The sequence below is a fragment of the Sinocyclocheilus rhinocerous genome, unplaced genomic scaffold, assembly GCF_001515625.1.
Source record: "Sinocyclocheilus rhinocerous isolate Xijiao unplaced genomic scaffold, SAMN03320098_v1.1 scaffold97, whole genome shotgun sequence".
Taxonomy (NCBI): domain Eukaryota; kingdom Metazoa; phylum Chordata; class Actinopteri; order Cypriniformes; family Cyprinidae; genus Sinocyclocheilus; species Sinocyclocheilus rhinocerous.
In genome coordinates this window covers 1,881,405-1,899,959 of record NW_015666183.1, presented here as the reverse complement: position 1 = coordinate 1,899,959, position 18,555 = coordinate 1,881,405, and the positions used below count along the sequence as shown (strand labels likewise).

Below are 18,555 nucleotides of genomic sequence, written 5' to 3'. Positions count from 1 at the left end.
AAAAATGTGCTGCGAGGCACAGTGGGCGTGGCCTGTAGAACAGAGGAAGTACAGATGAGATGTCAGAATATTAAAGCAGAGTATTAGAGAAACTGTGCAACCAAAGTTACTGATGCATCAAATCCAATGAATGTTGCTCGAGTGATTCTTGCTCTAGTTTTCTGCACCTTTTTCACAGCATCTTATTTCACAAATAAGGTAAACTGACTTTGATGCACTTTTGACAGCATCGGTGTATGTTTGTCCTGTTGTTTTTGTATTGAACAAAAAATACATTTTGTGTTGTAGCTGTGTGTTCTAGATTGTTAAATCATAGTAATGCTGACAGGAACAAAATACAATATACACAAATGTATAACTGCTTTTTGCTTTGCAGTATGTCCTGTCTGTCTTAAAGTTTACATTTCCAACCATATTTCAGGGGTAAGCATTCATGACAATATCACTCAGCTAAATTTGAAATTCAGCATCTATCCTTATCATTAACTTTCTTCAGTTGGCAGACATCCACTGGAGCTCTATTGCTGCTGGTTACATGGAAACTGGGTTGGGTTGAAATAAATGCCTTCTCCAGGTAACTAAATATGCATTTATATAAAATATGGATTATTATTGGTGGATTATACATTTCATTACGTACTATTACGATCTGTTTATTAATATATGTACTCTTGCTGTGGTTGTTTTTTAGATCTGCAGTATTTTCCCAGCTTCCTGGGTGCTTCTTATTTATTGGAAACATTTATGCGGGGTCCAAAGCACTGTCACTTTTGGTAAGTGCAAAAATAATATGTTTAAATATGGACTTCAGTGTCTTCCTTATGGTTGGACTGAACGTGCAACCTTTGTGTTCGCTTATGTTGAAATATGCTTGTCTTTGCTTATTTTTTTTAGCCCATTCCTTTTTTCTTCGTGTTACAAAATGTCTCAGAAGTCTTTGCTTTTCTCATCGTAACAGTAACTCACAGAGAGGTGCGTCTGATTTTAGTTGCTGTTCTGTGGGAATAAACTAAAAACATTTTTTTGCATGTTTTTTTTTCTTATAAAATGTATTTAGAAGGATTAGAAATCAATTTCAAATATCAGAAACATGTCTCAGTGCCAGTCATGTCACTATTCTAATTTTCTTTGTATTTGAATTAATTAGAAGCCACCATGGATGAAATTATTAAGGTATGTTTCTTTCAACCAGATATTCCAAAATGAGCTTGTTTATGCTCTTAAATACTTTTTATGCTCATACCAACACTGCAAAAGGATTTTCCTCCTCGAGTATTTTACTAGATTTTAATTAATTAATTCATTCATTTAATTAATTTAGATTTTAAAAACAAAACAAAATCTTGTTTTCTAGTAGAAATATCTAGACATTCTTAAATTAAAAAAAATTATAATCAAGATACATGTACTTGAGAAGCAAAATGACGCAAGATAACAATACTTATTTTCGGAGAATTGACAAAAATGAAATAACTTTGTTTAAAGCAAGAAAAAAAATGTCTGCCAATAGGGTGAGACATAAGATCATTTTTCATACCCCACTGGCAGATATTTTCCTTGTTTTAGGAATAAAGACATTTCATTTTTCAGAAAAAAACTTAGTATCTTAAGTAATTTTGCTTCTCAAGTAAATGTATCAATTAAAAAATGTTTATATATTTTTACTATGTATTCTTAATCAAATATTGTATTAAAAACAAAGAAGGAAGGACAAATCTATAGATGATTTTAATGAAATTATATTCTTTTTAGTGTGTGTATGTTGCTGGGATCTGCCACCAGCCTTATGCTATTCAATCCACGGGTAAGTTCATACCGTGATTTTCTCTTGAGTTATCAATATCTCTGTTTCCTGTAACAGTAAAAATCTCCATTTCATATATCCTCTTTACGGTTCTGTCTCATCTCTCAGTTTGGTCCCAGTGGCTACACATGGGCATCCATCCATCTGTTCTGTGTTGGTGAGTGTGGATTTATTTGTTGTGGGACTCAGAATTAAGAGTAACAATCTTAAACTACAGAGACATATTTAAAGGGGTCATATGATGCTATTTTAAAGATCATTATTTTGTGTATTTGGTGTAACAGAATATGTTGACATGCTTTAATGTTCAAAAAACACATTATTTTTCAAATACCGTACATTATTGTAGGTCCTCTATGCCCCGCCTCTCTCAAACACGTCGTTTTCAACAAAGTCCCTCCCTTCCGACAAGCGCAGTCTGCTCTGATTGGCCAACTGACCCAGTGCATTGTGATTGGCCAAACACCACAAGCACGCGTCGGAAATGTAACACCCCTTACCATAATCACGAGCTTCATCTTTATCAACGATTTAACAGACTTTAATTGCAGTGTTCTTAATCTTTATAAGTTAGTAGTACTGTTCGGGTTTACAGTGTGGGGGCGTGTTAGAACGAGCCGTTTTAGGTAGGTGTGGCTGACTCTTAACTTTTATGAAGAATATCTCTTTGGATTTGAGACTTTAGTCTTTGCAACTTTACAGATCTTCTTTATGCACCAAGAGCTTGTAACACTTCAAAGAGAAAGGAAAACTTGAAATCGCATCATATGACCCCTTTAAAATTTGGTCACATGAAAGTGTGCGTTTTACCTGTACCTTCTCTTTCTAATTTAGGTGCATATAAAGTATTCCAGAAGAACACAAAGACAAACCTTCTGAGGTGCTTTCATGTTTTATTTACATTATCGTTCAAAAGGTTGGGGTCGGTAAAAGTTTTAAAAATGTTTTTCAAAGACGCTCACCAAGGCTGCGTTTATTTGATCAAAAACACGTAAGTCAGCAAAATTGTGAAATATGATGACAATTTAAAATAACTGTTTTCTATTTGAATATATTGTTAAATGTCATTTATTTTTGTGATGCAAAGCTGAATTTCACACGATCCTTCAGAAATCATTCTATAATGCTGATTTGCTGCTCAAGAAACATTTCTTATTATTATCAAAAGCTGAGTTTTGTGGAAATAGTGATATTTTTATACTTCATATTATATAGGTCTTTAATGTCGCTTTTAATCAATTTAATGCAGCCTTACTGAATAGAAGTATTCATTAATTTTTTTTAATTTTTTTAAAGAAACTTACTGACCCTAAACTTTTAGAATCGTTGTGTATGTTGTATATTGTTATTTTTTATACTCTTAAGCAGATGCATAATAAGTGCCGTTTTTAATGTGTAATGTTACAGTGATCTTGAAGAGCATTTAATCAATTACGTGACCAGGTAAATGAATAAATATGAAAATTAAAGTCATCCTTTCTTTGTATGCAACAATTTTGACCCATATCAATTTTGAATGCATATAAACAGTATATATTGTACTTTTTCAACCCCATATAATTTTATACTTCTTTTTTAGTGCATTGTTACTTGCCTCTCTTGCATACTCGACGGGTAATAAAATGCATTTTATGCTATTGTATTATTTTAGTCTACAACTCTGTAATTTTCTGACATGAGTCATGTGTGCTCCTTGGCATTTCGTGTTTCAGGAGATCTGTCCGGTGCCTTAGATTTCCCTCTCCTGACCTCATACAGGTTCCACACTGGCTGCTTGGGCAGGTGAGACAAACATTCAGAAGCACTAATGCATCAAAGTTAGCATGATTTGTTGAATATTTACAGTGAGGATTTCAATTGCAAAAAGTCCCGAATGAGTATGTATTGTCATGTTGTTGAATGAAATTAATTGTGTTTGTAAATCATTTGCTCATTAGAAATCATTTTCATTTCATAGTGCTATATTCAGCTTTTGTTTGATGTTGGCATCCGTGAAATTGAAGGGCAGTCTGTCTCAGGAGCACTGTGGCATCTGGTTCTTCCTGGCCAAGGTGAGACAGACCTCTGAAAATTATATTTTGAAGCGCAATTTTCCTTTGACTGTCTACATTTATCTAGTGTGTCCATTTAGGACTGTTAGAGCATAAGTGCCGGTTTCACATCACGTGCATGGCAGCACTTGCAATAAAAATGTAAATGGAATAAATGGTGCAATGGATTTCTTTTTCTCCTTGCATGCAGATACTGGCGTCAGGTCTTTCTCTTTTCCTTTCCACATTCAACACTGTGCTCAGCCCTGTGACTCTGTTCTGGTGAGTTCCCAACAGTTCTATGTTAAGATATTGAGTTTAGGCTATCTAGTTACTTACAATATGAAGTGAAATTATGAAAGAAATGTTAAATTGGTTTTGTTTCTCTCATTAGCATCATCCTGAACTATGCCGGAGAGGCCTTGTTTGTGTATTCAGACAGATTTAAATAAGTTTGTTGAAGAATATGGCCAGTGCCTTTGAAGATTCTCCAAAGGATTTTTCACTCCAGCTCTTTACAGGAGTTTTATAAATTGACCAAAGCAAATTGCCTCAATGAGATTATTTTCACTTTGCAACCCCCCCTTTTGCAACACTTTTTTTTTTTTTTTTTTCAGTTTGAGTTACATATGGAAGATTGTTTCCACCACAAGATAAAAAAATTTAATAAAACTGCTATCTTTATTATTTTTTTTTTTTTCATCTCACAATTCTGACTTTTTCTCGCAATTCTGTTAAAAACTCAGAATTTTGAGAAAGAAGTCAAAATTGATATAAAGGATATAAACTTGCAATTTATGTAAGAAAAGTCATGAATTGTGAGATAAAAACTCGCAGTTACCTTTTTTATTTTTTATTCTGTGGTGAAAATAATATTTTTAAAAAATTGCAAAATGTAAACTCAGAATTCAAAGAAAAAATGTAAAAAATGTGAGATGTAAACTCAGAATTGAGAGTCCGAATTTATATCTCACAATTCTGACTTTTGTTTTCAGATTTGCAAGACATAAAATCTGAATTGTGGGATAAAAAGTCACCGTTACCTTTTTTATTTTTTATTCTGTGGTGAAAGCGTGCTTCCATCGTTACATGTTAAACCAGAAATAGCAGGAAAAAAGCAGGTGTTTACCATTTACCATAATTCTTTTAGTCTTGCATTTTAATATGGCCAGTTTATTGTAGTCACTTGATTTAGATTTTGCACTTATTACACATTTTTTCACAGCAACATTTGTAATTGCTGTTAAGTGTTCAACCTTTGCACGTCATTGTCCTGCAGAGTTTACTTTTGAGAGCCCTGGATCATATCCTGAATACTGTCCCACCGTACATCAGTACTATATGGAAAACATTGGTACATGAGCCCCTATAACTCTGAGGTTTTCAAAACTATTTTACATAATGCCAGTCACCATAAACATGTTAGTGTTATTAGTACAATGTGTTTGTTGTCCATGTTAACATTATTCATCATTATTGCAGGTTGGTTGACGGTTCTAATATTTTTAAGGGTATTTGGATTTTTTTAAATATAGAAATAACTCCCAAAATTGAGACCTGCAAAAAGTACTGTGATTATTCTGTTTGAACTGATTGACATTTACTGTATTTTGGAGCCACATTTTATGATATTGTATTTCTAAAGCTTCTATTATGAAATTGACCCATGAATTATATTCTATTATGAAATAACTTTTCTTAGTATTTTAAATCAGTTTTTGCACGATATTAAATAAAAGCATTTTTTTGACCATTTTTTTCTCTCTTATTTTTCTGCAAAAAAATAAATAAAATGAAATCATAGAACACAGAAGCAATATTACATATCTTTATTTACATGGTGTGTAGCTTACAAAACAAACAGTGCATCTAAATACTGAACACCAGGAGTTCTGGTGTGGGTTTTGAGGATCTGGTCTGGTTTCAGGTGGTCTGACAGAGACGTCTGTAGTGCGGTGAGATCTCACGCTGTGGCAGATGCAGTTTAAACTCGAGCGCCACCAGCGCAGGAAACTCCAGTGATAAAAGTTCCCTGCGATTCAGCCGCAGTCGCTCCTCCAGTCTCTAATGGATGTCCACAGTGAGAACTGAATGAATCATTTATTGAATTAGAAATCAGAGAGCAGATATTGATGTCACTGAGCTTTACGTACATCTATGAGGTGTTTGACCTCTGGCCTCTTGAGGTCATTGCTTATTTTGGCAGCGAGGAGGATACAAGCTCCGGCGCAAAGTTTCAGATTCTGCTTGTCCAGTTTACCGTGCAGGGCGAGCTTTTCAAAATAGACATAAGCCATTGCAACCGTCGGTTCTTCATACCCACATTCCTCCTGGGCTAATTTACGGATCTCTCTTTTCAGACTGAGAATGTCACAGTAAAAGAAAATAATACATACAATTTGAATGCTTCTAGATATTAGTATTTTTAAGATGGGTAACCGGAAGTCTTTACGTTCTGATTTTGCTGAGGGTCAGTTGAACATGTGGAAACTTTTCACTGAAGGTTTCATTCATGTCTTTCTTCAGGTCGGACGGCTTCACGTATTCAATGACCGTTGTCTGAAAAAATCAATACACATCTCTAGGAAGAAAATGCTTCTTGTTTTGAACAGTTTCAAATGCTGGCCTTCATCCATGAGATACAAAATAAAGATTTTAGGCAAAGATAATTTTCATGAACTTTTTGAATAATTTCCCCCCATTAGCAGCATTAGTATATTTATTAAACAGGTGTGAAACTGTCATAAAATGTTACTATAATAACATTATGAACAAATATGTTCCTGTATGACAAGCTTCATGTGCGTCGACTGATTTTGCTCTCACCGGATAAGATGGAAAGACAAGCATTCGTTTGTGTTTCCCACATGGCCACTGTGGATCATCCAGAAGATTTGGGTCATAATCATAAATGTTTTTCCCTTTGAATCATGCATGTTAAAATAAATAAATAAGGGATTTCTTTTTTTTATTTTTTATTAAAAGCTAAAAAATAAATAAAAAAGTAAGTTTTTCAGAAAAAAGTAAAGTCTTTTCATCTCAAATTGACATGCTGATTAATTAAAACAACAAAATGAATGAATGAATGAATGAAGGGAATTCTGGATATCTATATCTATATATATCTATATCTATATATATATTTCAAAAAAAGATTAAAAGAGAAAAAAATTATTGGACAGAAAAAAGAAACATTTTCATGAAAAAAGTAAATTACTTTCATTCTAAATTAATGTGCAGCTTAGTATTAGTTAAATGTATTTATTTATTTTACATTTATGAACTGCTTTTTACTGACACTCAAGAAAAAAAATCTCAAAATGAATTAATGAATAAGTAAAATAGTAAGTAAATAAATCCATCAATAAATATACATACATAAGGGAATTCTGGAAATTAAAAAAAAAGATTAAAAGAGAAAAAAAGGAAAAAAAATTCAGGAAAAAAAATTGTAAATTATATTTATATTAAACTGATTTTACTTATAAATTCATTCATTTTTAATTTGTGAACTGCTTTTACAATTGTCAAACTTTTTATTTTATTTTATTTTTTTTCTAGAAAAAAAAGGTAAATTCTTTTCATCCTAAATTGATATTTTCATTGACATTTAGTCATTTAGCAGACACTTTTATCCAAAGCGACTTACAAATGAGGACAATAAAAGCAGTCAAAACTAACAAAAGAGCAACAATATATAAGTGCAAATGACAAGTCTCGGTTAGCCTAACGCAGTACACGTAGCAAGGTTTTATATACATATATATATATATATATATACACACACACACACACACACACACATATACACGCACAAAGAAAAACAAGTAGATAGAATAGAAAAAATAGACGGCTAGTGTTTTTTTTTTATAAAAAAAGAAGATAAATAGATACAGTAGAATTAAAATAGAATATAAAGTGATGTCACTTAAAAACACTAAATATTTAAATATTTATTAAAATAAGTACACAAGACAGCAAGTTGAATTTGACATGTGAACATGTAGCTCTTCCTCACTGACCTCTCTTTATTCCAGTCTGAGCGAGGACGTTACATGCTGAACTCAAAACACACTGTGACCCAGAATGCTGTGTGAAGACGCTGCTGCCGCTCAAAGCATTAGTGTGAGACAGAAGTTTTGTATACGACACTGTCTGACGGTCGAGAAACTAAATATTAGTTAGGAAACTTAGAATCCAAAATAGACCAAATCAGTAGTTTTAATGTCAAGTGGACCTCACCTTACCCTTGGCTCCAGGTTCAACAGCATGGAGACCAATCACATCCGCTGAAGCTCTTCTGACGGCCGCAGTCTAAACTTTGATCGCTGTAGACAACACACCAGTCTGAGATGACCTGTTTTCAAAATCTGATGTAAATAGAAGCAGGACTCACTTGATCTGGCTGAAGTCTCGATAGCGCAGGACAGAAAACATCCCGTATGGAGCTCTTCTGGCACTGATCAAAACTATCCTACAGGAACAGAAACATTAGACAGTGTATTACCTTTTTTTAGAATGACTTCATTGTTTACAGAGCTTTCACGTTCAATGGCATTCAGACTTCAAATCATTTTTTCTTCCATATCTACCTTTTAATTTAACACTTTTTAATCTGAATTAGTGGTTTGAAAGATTTATTTAAAGTTGATCTAGATTGTGTAGAAACACTTGTCATAAACATGTGCTGTTCTCCTCAGAAGAGCCTGCTGTTGGGTCATCTGTGGTTTCAGTCCAATTACGCATATCTCACCAAATAAATACTGCAGAATAATTATATAAGCACAATTATATTCACACAAATCTACTGGTTTAGAAAATATTTAATTATTTTATTGATATCTCTACCAAGTTCTCGATGAAGTCTATGAAGCTCATGATGCTCAGTATATTTGGGATATTAGTGTTATTAGTGCTGTATTAGTTAACATGAACTAAGAATGAAAAATACCAAGCTTTTATTCATATTTCTTACTGTTAATTACATCAGTGTTATATCATTATGATACTATTGTAGTTTTTATAGATAGATATTTTTCAAAAGATATTTTTCATGAATTTTTTGAACCCCCATTTTGAACAAAAATTGCTTATAAAATTCTCGCCATTTTTTAAAAATACACAAAACGTGTAATAGACAGAAAAGTTGACAAAGATTGAATCCAAGATTTGGTGATAATATAGCATAATCTGAGATTTACAAGCAATTTATACAAGCAACGCCAGTTATTTTTGACCAGGAACACCAAATTAGAAAAAGTATTTTCAAGAGAACAAGAGCTCAAATTAAACAATTTTTTTAAAATTAAAATTACAAAATCATATTAATGTTACCATCAACTATAAAGGCCTAAAAATATGCACTATTCGGAATGTTATATGCCGAATAGAAAAACTTACAATTATATAAATGTATAAAAGGCAAAAAGCTGATTTTTATTGTCAACAAGATAATTATTTTCTCCATCCTGTTTGCTAAATAATTTTGCTACTATAATTTAGCACAATCTATGCTTGGATGTACTGAAAACAAATGCACTTTAAAAAAAAACAATTTTATTATTATTTTATTACAGGATAAAAGTATTTTTTTTTTACAAATTACAGTCAAAATCAAGTGTACAAAATGTCAAACAATTTAGAGTACATATACAAGTAAAATAAGATAAGCAGCTATAATTCAGGACGTGAGCAGACAGAATTACATATTCATCCATTTAGTTCCAGTGTGGTTTTGAAATCATATCTGAACTTATAACGGATGCACTCAGTGCTGATGTTTTTGTGACTTGGCTTTCGGTGAGAACATGGCGAGGTACGGCCGTCTCCTGCGTATCCGCACGTCTGGCTGGTCGTCTTCTTTGATATAGCCTGTTGAGAGCAAAGAATGCTGTCTAAACGCTTCAGTGACCAAGATAAATTGATCAAAGAAACGTGTCATTCTTCCTTTCACAGGAAGTCTATAGATTAAAAGTCTCAGTCACTGTATGTGCTGGGAAACAATGCATATGTACAAATGTAATGTAGCATTATTAGTGTTATATAGTTCTTAATTAATTTCACCAATTTGTCAAAAAGCCAATGCAGTACCTCTTTCCACACAGGTCTGTGTTGATGGGAAACCCACTTCCCAGAAGTTCTCTGGAGTGGAAGGTGGGACGTAGCGGTAGCGATGACGTGAACAGGAAGACAGTTTTTTCTGTCTTTCTTCCTCTGGAAGGCCCGCATAGTACTGAAACAACAGAATGCTCTTAATTACAACATTGTAAATTATCAATGGTATCATTATTTAGAAGAAGGAGATTTGGTCATATAGTGAATAAACTGGCTCACATTTTCACACTCTTTACAATAGTGGCCTTTCAGTTTTCTCCTTTCGTCTTTCTTACGCACAACTTCCACACAAGCAAAAGACTTATTCCTGGGAACAGAAAGCAAAACATGTACAAATGTCTTTTATGAATCATTTTCTTTTGCTATTAATTTTATGATTTGAAGCATTTTTATTCATTTGTTTTGTGGACTTTAAGACGCTATTTTTTTTAGCACCATATGCATTTGAAGCTTTGCAATCTGAAGTTCTTTGCATGGAAAAAACATTAAAAATACTTTCAAACCAAGGTAAAACTTGAATAAAACTAAACCCATAAAAAAACGTGTTACTTGAAATAAAATAAACACATAACTGAAATAAAGAAATATTTCAGGTAGTTGCCAAAGTAACATTTCTTATTTTCATTTAGTTTAACTTGATGTACTAAAAATAAAACCTGAATTAATTAATTAAAATAAATAAATAAAAAAAAACAATACAGACATATTTACAAAATAATAACTAATAACAAAGTCATAAAAAAACCACAACAAAATTACTAAAACTTGCTAAAAATGCTAAATAAAAAAATCATTCAAACAAAAAAAACTATAATAGTATCTCAATGATTTAAATTGATCTGTATAGTGATTTTCACAATATAAGTCTTTCCAAAGCAGCTCAACAAGAACATTTATTACCAATAAAAGCATCATATATTACTCACCTGCTAGATCTATTATTGTCGGACGTCACTCGTTCGGGGTCTGCAGGCCGGCGGAATTCGTCTGAACAATCACAGTATGTTTGTTAAAAAGGTTTAAAAGAAGAAGGACAAAATACAAAAAAATACAGGAAGACTTTGTCATTTGAAGAGAAATAATTTTTTGGAAATGATGAAACAGAAAACAAAACATTACGTGCTGCCACTTGTTCTTCCTCATTATCATCTTCCTCTCTCTCCTCCTCATATGTACCGTCTCGTTTAGGATCAAAACTCTCTTCCTGTGGACACGACTCATATTCTCCATATCCTGTCTTATCGAAGATGTCAGCAAGGCTGTCGTTTGCCTTCTGCCCAATTCCTGTTGATCAATCACATGTAGATGTTGTCTACAGGTGGTTAAGACATTAATCTGAAGAAACAAGATCAGTTGTTCATTCATGTCATACCAGTGGTTTGGGATTGTCCCATCCTCTTCTGGCCTCTCAGAAGGAGACTGTGACTCACAAACGTGCAGTCAGTGTCCATCGTTTCTATGTCTGCTCTGGCCTAAAGCAATTTGGGGAAAAAAAGTCATATTTTTAGATTTTTACTTTTTGTTTTAGTGACATACAGCTAAAATAACCAATTGACCAGTCTGGGGTCAGTAAGATTTTTTTTAATGGTTTTGAAAGAAGTCTCTTATGTATGGAAGCCCGTTTCTGCCACTGAATAAAATAAAATAAAAAAGGTTATTGCGACTTTTTATCTCACAATTCTGACTTTTTTTCTCAGAATTGCGTGATATAAACTCGTAATTGTGAGTTATAAATTCAGAATTGCGAGTTATAGAGTCAGAATTTGAATTACTGTTTTTCTCGCAATTGCGAGTTTATATCTCTCAATTCTGACTTTTTTTTCTCTCACAATTTTGACTTTTTTCTCAGAATTGCGAGTTCATATTTCACAATTCTGACTTTATAACACGTAGTTGCGAGTTATAAAGTCAGAATTGCGTGATATAAACTTGCAGTTGCAATTTTGAGGGGAGGAAATAGACTTGATACGTTCTCAGAATTGTGAGTTTATATCTCGCAGTTCTGACTTTATTTCTCAGAATTGCGAGTTTATATCTCACAACTATGAATTTTTTACTCAAAAAAATTACAAAAAAAAATCTTTCAAAAAACCTTTTTAAATGGTAGTATAAATATGTACCTCTGGGTGAGGAGAGCTCTCCGTATCATACTGATCCAGATCAGCTCCTGGATCAACACTCCAGCTCTGATCTGTGACAAATAAAGACCAAATAATAAAAAAACATCAGGAAAACCATTCAACCTGAACTACTCAAAAACTATTAATGGAAACTGTTAATAATAGATCCGTATTACCGTATGGAAAAGGCATGTCTTGGTTCTGAAGAGAACATTTGCGAGGCGTGTGCTGGTCCAAACATTTCCTCTTCTTTGAATCCTACAAATATAACAGTTCAAATCAACTCAAATGCGTTTTAATTTTATCTATTTTATGTAAAACTGTTTTGAAATGGGTAAATCAGCTGATTTGCTGCAGTCTGACTGTGTCTAACCATTGTTTCCTGATTCTTGTTCTGTATACGATTGTTAGTTGGAGTGGAAGCCAACATCATCCCCTTGATTTCGGTTTCATCAGGATCATCCAGGCTGGAATCAGAAATCTCTCTTTTCCTGCCATCCTTATGTTTTCTCTTCCCTTTAACTGGCACACGTGTGCTGGTGTTTGAAGGTGTGTTGGGAAAGTCGTCTGCAGGCGGCTGCTGCTCTCGAGAACCCAACGGATGGCAATGCAAAACGGACGGCGATTCATCATTCTGGACTGCAGTGACTCTGGAAAAAATAGCTACTATTATAAAGTATTTGCTCCAGATATCTTTCGGTCATTATTAAGAGCTCAGAAGGAAGTTTATTTGGGTTTAAGAGTGTCTCTTTACATGTTTGTGCAGTCGTGTGACTCAGGTTGTTGGTTTCGTTCAGAGTGTGGTGAAGTGTGAAGATCATCATCATCTTTATCATCAAACTGGAGGGAAAACACATTTGACATGTGAACACACACTTCTAAAAACTGCCATAGAGGTTTTCCATGTATAACTAAGCATGGTCATCTTCAAAATGCACAGCTGAAAATCGTCTGCGATTTTTTTGCGTAACTTGTCAGTGAACTACGGCTATGTGTAGTAAATTCTGCTCCATCTGAAAGCACGTGATGATCATTTACTGCTGATTACAGAACCGGCTTTACTAACAAAATGCGCATGACAATCGCATTCGATTAATCGTGCAGCCCTAACTGAGATTGTGTCAAACTATTGATGAAGATAAGGCAAAACCTGTTCCGGACAGACGTCCATCCGGCAGGTCTCAGGAACCACAGTCCTGAAATGTTTCTTTGTTTGAGGCTCTAAAATAAAAACACACTCATGTTATCCTTACAGAGAACATCATCTAAAACATACGGCTTCAAAAAAAAACAAAAAAAAAACTAAATTTTAATTAATTTAAGTGTAAAATATTTAACAGATGCATATTTACATTTGTTTTAAGAAAAATACCTTTAAACTCACATTGACCGTTAACTTATTGGTTATGGTTAGACATAATATGTATGTATTAATAATATAAATTCTAGATGAAAATCAGCTCATAATACCTGCAATACAAGTGACATCCATTTCACATGTCTCAGCTACCAACACACCTCTGCCATTACAGCTGAAGGGCACAGATGGCTCTTCTCGCCTGGGTTCTGCAAATTATTAAAAATAAAACAAAGTATGTCATTTTTATATTAAATAAAAAATAATTAAATTAATACATATATATATATATATACACACACACACACACACACATATACACACGCACACACATATATATATATATATATATATATATATATTAGTTCAAATAGCTAAATTAGTGAATAACAATTTGTATATATACGTAATAATTAAAACTCTCAATACTTTCAAATCTCAAAAAGGAATTTTGGGAATTAGGAATGAAGGCCAGAGGCCTCTCATGAGTGTCTTACCAGGGTATGAGAGTGATAGTGGTGTCTCAGCGTAGCGGACGTGGTTCTGCTCTTTCCGTCGTTTCATCTTGCTGGCAACAGGTAAGGACAGCGGACGGTGAGGAGAGTCTGGGATCATCCCCTCCTCGGCCTCAGAAGACACATTCTGCGGAGAACTAGACACACATACAGAGACATCCACTTAAAACAGACATAACGACATCATGCGCTACATGTATCCGAGCATAAGAATAAAACAAGTATATTATAAAGAGAAATGCGCGTATCACAACTCCTGATATTTCTGTTCCATCATGTAAATATTCGGATTCCGCGCCTCGCGGAGGATTCTGGGAGTTCAGCTGCGGCCAATCAGAAGAGCGTTACTGACATCTAGTGGCCAAAACTGCATTAAGAACGAAAAACCGATAGACTGTACATAAGAATCGAAACTGTGTATATAATTGCTTTATATTATATTATATTATATTTTTTATTTATATGCAACTGGATAGAGTAACTCTAATAGGTAAAAGAATTGCACTATATTTGTGAAAATATCAAACATTAATTTAAAAATAATAGTTATTATTATGAAAATTATTAATTTATTATTAATATTTTTATTTAAAAAAATACATTATATAATTAGAAAAAGAATGTATACATTATATTACACACACACACACACACATAAACATATATATATATATATACACACACACACACACACACGTTAAAACATAATAATAATTTAACATTATATAACATTATATATATGTGTGTGTGTAATCAAATATTAATTTAAATATGAATATTTTCAAAAAAATTACATTATTTTACACGCATATATACATAGCAATTTATAATGTTATATATAATATATTAGAACTATAACAATATATATACACACACGTTAAAACATAATAATAATTCAACTTTAAAAAGCAATAAGAATTTTCTACTTTATAGGTAAATAGTGAAATTATATTTCTATCTGGCAGTAATGCAACACTATGGGTGCCAACTGCCGTAAAACTCCAATGAAGAAGAAGAATATTTCTATCTATCCTCTAGTCCAGTAGGTGTCGTTTAATCATACGGTAAATGCACCAGAAGTTGGTTTGCCATCCGCCATAAAACGTTATTAGAAGAAGAAGAAGAAGAATATTTCTATCTATCCTCTAGTCCAGTAGGTGTCGTTTAATCATACAATATTTCTATCTGGCAGTAATGCAACACTATGGGTGCCAACTGCCGTAAAACTCCAATGAAGAAGAAGAATATTTCTATACATCTCCTGGAAGAGATGATATATGTTATATAATGATTCAACATTTATCAGATAGATCCTTAAAAATTATTTTAAATCTTTTTAACAAGGTATGGAATGCAGGAAAGATTCCTTCTTCGTGAGTAACACAGCAGATTCGCCGAAGAAGACTCAGCACCGGAAGTGAGGCTAAACTTTGCGCCACACAGCGGAAAACAGCTGTTGTTTAGAAACAGGAAAAGATAGGTAAGTTCGGCACTGTACTTTATCACTGCCGTTTCTTTTTCTACCTGCCATAATAGTTATATGTTAGTCTTATTTACTTATTTGGAATATATAGTCGACAGTAGTGAATGTCGTTGGCTTTATAAGGAGACAGCTAACGGGGTTAGCCAGCTCTGCTAACTTTCTTCTCGACGTCAGACTGATGAGACACTTGAAAAATATAATTTATTTAATGCTTTTTATCTACTGTTCAAATCATCATAGCATGTTATTATACACTGGAAATGAGAATAAATAACTCATGTTTACTTCATACTTCTCATCTTTGGAGAAGCAGAGACTCTGATCTGAGCTGTTGACATGTCGATGTGTGTTAAAAAATTAAGAATATATTATTTATGTTGCGTTATTTTAATACACTACGAATATAGATAATAGTGTTATTGTTATTACAGATTGTAGGAGCGTTTATTGTAAGTTAAATGTCAGTAAATTGCCTCAGCTGTCACTTAAGAAATCCGTTATGATGGATGACAGCTGCTCATCTTCTGTATTCAGTATTTCTGTTTATCTGATTTTTGTTTCCTTCTGCAAGATTTTTATATTTAATTTTATTACTTACTGGTACTTAAATAGATTTTACACGAAGATTTGTTTTGAAGCAAACACAATCACATATTAATTTATTTAAAAACAGAAATGATTGGTTTTGTACTTGCATGTAACTTGCTTTGTCATTTCTCCCTAGGATGCCTGGGCAGAAAAGAAAGATGCCTTCTTCTGAACCTGAAGTAAAGAAAACAAAGATAGATCAAAGTCTCGTGGAGTCAGATAAAACTCAGATGCCCAAGAAGTCTTTGAGAGGAAGACCTCCAAAAAACAAAGCGTTGGAAACTCAGTCGTCTAAGCAGAAACATAAAGCACAGCCGAGGGAAGAAAATGGAAAACCTGTTCGACGGTCGTCTCGCTTGAAAACGCCACAAAAGAAAAGCACAAGAGGAAGGCGGCGGAAAGATGAGGGGAAGCCGAAAGTCTCTGGAGATAAAAAATCTCAAAATATGTCTGTCTTGAAGAAAGGAGACAAGAAATATGTTTCAAGAGTAAAGAAAGAAAAGCCATCCATCTCTGAAACAATTAAAACAGTCGCAACCTTGTTTCCTGTGCAAATAGAGCACAATTATGGACGATTGCTTGACCTTCAAAGTGAGGAGATAACGTTACCCAAACCTGACAAAATTCACGTGGCCAATATAAGCGATCTGCAGTCGCTTCACGAACCGCGAGTGAGCAAAGTCGAAGAGCATAAGGAGCTTCCGACAGACCCTATTGAGAAAATCACAGTGAGTGTGGATGCAAAAGTAGATGTGATGAGCAAATCTCCTCCACCTCTAGAGGCGCTTTTCAAAGTCATCCAAGAAACCAGCATCACGAAACACTCCTTCGCCGGTAAAGACATTTCCGACATGGATGAGTTAGAAGTCGTGAACACGTGTTCCCTGCAGGACAGCGTACAAAGTACCGACATGGCAAAAGTGTTTCTCCCGGATGCGGAAGCATTTCTGGATGACGATATTGAGATTGAACATTGTGTGGTGGAGATCGAAACTTATGAGGATTTGGAGGAGGAGGACACAGTGAAAAAACAAACAGGTGAAGCTGTGACGTGTAAGGAGGTCACTTCTTCGCCCTCTTTGCCCCAGGAAAGTGCGACGGACTCCTCGCAAGGGCTTCCTAAAAAGCAGGCCATGAACCCGCAGGCTCGGACGAAGGCACGTCTGGCGGCTTTAGCTGAAGAAAGGGCGGCTGCCGCTAAGAAACTCCCACCTCGACAGCTCAACCTCCTTGCTCTCTGTGAAGAAATCGCAGATGATATTGCATCCGATGCTCCGGGAACTTCAGATGAGAAAAATATTGAGCAACAACAGGAGGCGAGTGAATCTACAGAGGTTTGCGAAACCGAAAAAGAGGCGTCTGAAAACGCCGCACCCCCCGAAACTTCTAGTGTTGAGACTGATGATCCCAAAGCTGAGGATGGTACGCCCAAGAAACGTTTTTTCCTCAGCCAGGTGTCTTTGCCGCTCAAGACCCAGGAGAAGAAGAAACTCTCCCGCTATCAGAGGCTCAGGCAGGTGGAGCTTCAGCGGGATAAGTTGACTTGGACCCGTGTTAAGAAGCTGAAGTCGGATCAGGCGAGTCAGGCTGGTTCTTCCAAGGAGACCGACGCTCCATCGGTCTCGCCCAGCCCGGCCACCACCCCTGCACAGGTTCCTGTGCCAGAAAGCGTACCCAAAGTAGGCTCCAATGAACCCAGGAGGGCACTTCCGGCTCAGGCGCCACCCATGCCTAATGGAATCACCAGCCCCAAACCCAAACCAGTTGTGGAATATAAAGCCTACACTCCCAGATGCAAATATTCACCAGATGACTTTGAGCTCGATGGTATTGAAGAGGAGACGAGCAAACCAGCAGCACCCAAAAATGAGGTGAAACATTCATGCAGACACACATCCATTACTGTTCAAGAGTTTGAAAAAAATGTGCAGTGCATTAAAACACATTGCCAAAAACTATTTTTATTTGTTATAATGAATTATACTGTCCAAATTTTTATAAATATAAAGTAGTAAAATGTGTATTATAATGCACTATGAATCAATGAAGATGCATTAAAAATACTTTAAAAATGCATTACATTACACAAAATGTTCAAAGGTTTAGTTAGGGTCAATAAGGTTATTTGAAAGAAATTCATACTTTTATTTAACTAGGATGCATTAAATTGATCAGAAGTGACAGTAAAGATACTTAGAACTTTACAAAAGATGTTTTTCAAATAATGCTGTTCTTTTGAACTTTATATTCATCAAAGGATCCTGAATTTTTTTTATATCTGTTTATACAAGATTTTATAACTTTAAATTTAAAAGCACAACTGTTTTCAACATTGATAATAATAAAAATGTTTCTTGAGCAGCAAATCAGCATATTAGAATGATTTCTGAAGGATCATGTGACACTGAAGACTGGAGTAATGATGCTGAAAATTCAGCTTTGCATCACAGGAATAAATTACTTTTAAAAAAAATATTCAAATAGAAAACAGTGATTTTAAATTATAATAATATTTCACAATATTACAGTTTTTTTCTGTATTTT

General features: G+C 34.3%; 3 protein-coding genes across 3 annotated transcripts in view; 2 read left to right on the top strand and 1 right to left on the bottom strand.

Moving 5' to 3' along the window:
• The first annotated feature begins 53 nt into the window (after nucleotides 1–53).
• Nucleotides 54–4,411, top strand: tmem241 (transmembrane protein 241). The gene is made up of 15 exons (XM_016543314.1): nucleotides 54–198; nucleotides 377–423; nucleotides 497–574; nucleotides 692–773; nucleotides 895–972; nucleotides 1,148–1,173; nucleotides 1,753–1,804; nucleotides 1,913–1,961; nucleotides 2,639–2,684; nucleotides 3,212–3,247; nucleotides 3,384–3,418; nucleotides 3,517–3,586; nucleotides 3,762–3,855; nucleotides 4,046–4,116; nucleotides 4,229–4,411. Exons 1-15 carry the CDS (start codon nucleotides 127–129, stop codon nucleotides 4,284–4,286), a joined length of 894 nt encoding a protein of 297 aa, XP_016398800.1. The 5' UTR covers nucleotides 54–126; the 3' UTR covers nucleotides 4,287–4,411.
• A 5,051-nt stretch (nucleotides 4,412–9,462) lies between these two features.
• LOC107732059 (DNA endonuclease RBBP8-like) lies at nucleotides 9,463–15,761 on the bottom strand. The gene is made up of 14 exons (XM_016543295.1): nucleotides 15,709–15,761; nucleotides 13,923–14,077; nucleotides 13,539–13,634; nucleotides 13,219–13,289; nucleotides 12,823–12,908; nucleotides 12,442–12,718; nucleotides 12,245–12,326; nucleotides 12,069–12,139; nucleotides 11,321–11,420; nucleotides 11,068–11,232; nucleotides 10,875–10,935; nucleotides 10,168–10,255; nucleotides 9,925–10,066; nucleotides 9,463–9,705 (listed from the first exon to the last, which is right to left on the bottom strand). Exons 1-14 carry the CDS (start codon nucleotides 15,759–15,761, stop codon nucleotides 9,602–9,604), a joined length of 1,551 nt encoding a protein of 516 aa, XP_016398781.1. The 3' UTR covers nucleotides 9,463–9,601.
• Nucleotides 15,345–18,555, top strand: part of LOC107732058 (uncharacterized) — a 7,891-nt gene continuing 4,680 nt past the window's right edge. Inside the window, exons 1-2 of the mRNA XM_016543294.1 lie at nucleotides 15,345–15,420; nucleotides 16,148–17,936. Coding sequence (XP_016398780.1) covers nucleotides 16,149–17,936 — 1,788 coding nt within the window. The 5' untranslated portion in view covers nucleotides 15,345–15,420; nucleotide 16,148. The remainder of the gene's footprint in view (nucleotides 15,421–16,147; nucleotides 17,937–18,555) is intronic.

Bases quoted from the DNA above. Each gene is read 5' to 3' on its own strand.
- tmem241 (XM_016543314.1), top strand. From the start codon at position 127: ATGAATGTTGCTCGAGTGATTCTTGCTCTAGTTTTCTGCACCTTTTTC. The intron at 1,962-2,638 runs GTGAGTGTGGAT...TTTCTAATTTAG, and splicing joins CATCCATCTGTTCTGTGTTG to GTGCATATAAAGTATTCCAG. The intron at 4,117-4,228 runs GTGAGTTCCCAA...TTCTCTCATTAG, and splicing joins AGCCCTGTGACTCTGTTCTG to CATCATCCTGAACTATGCCG.
- LOC107732059 (XM_016543295.1), bottom strand. From the start codon at position 15,761: ATGTCAACAGCTCAGATCAGAGTCTCTGCTTCTCCAAAGATGAGAAGT. The intron at 12,719-12,822 runs GTAAAGAGACAC...TATTTTTTCCAG, and splicing joins TCACACGACTGCACAAACAT to AGTCACTGCAGTCCAGAATG. The intron at 12,327-12,441 runs GTTAGACACAGT...TTATATTTGTAG, and splicing joins ACAAGAATCAGGAAACAATG to GATTCAAAGAAGAGGAAATG.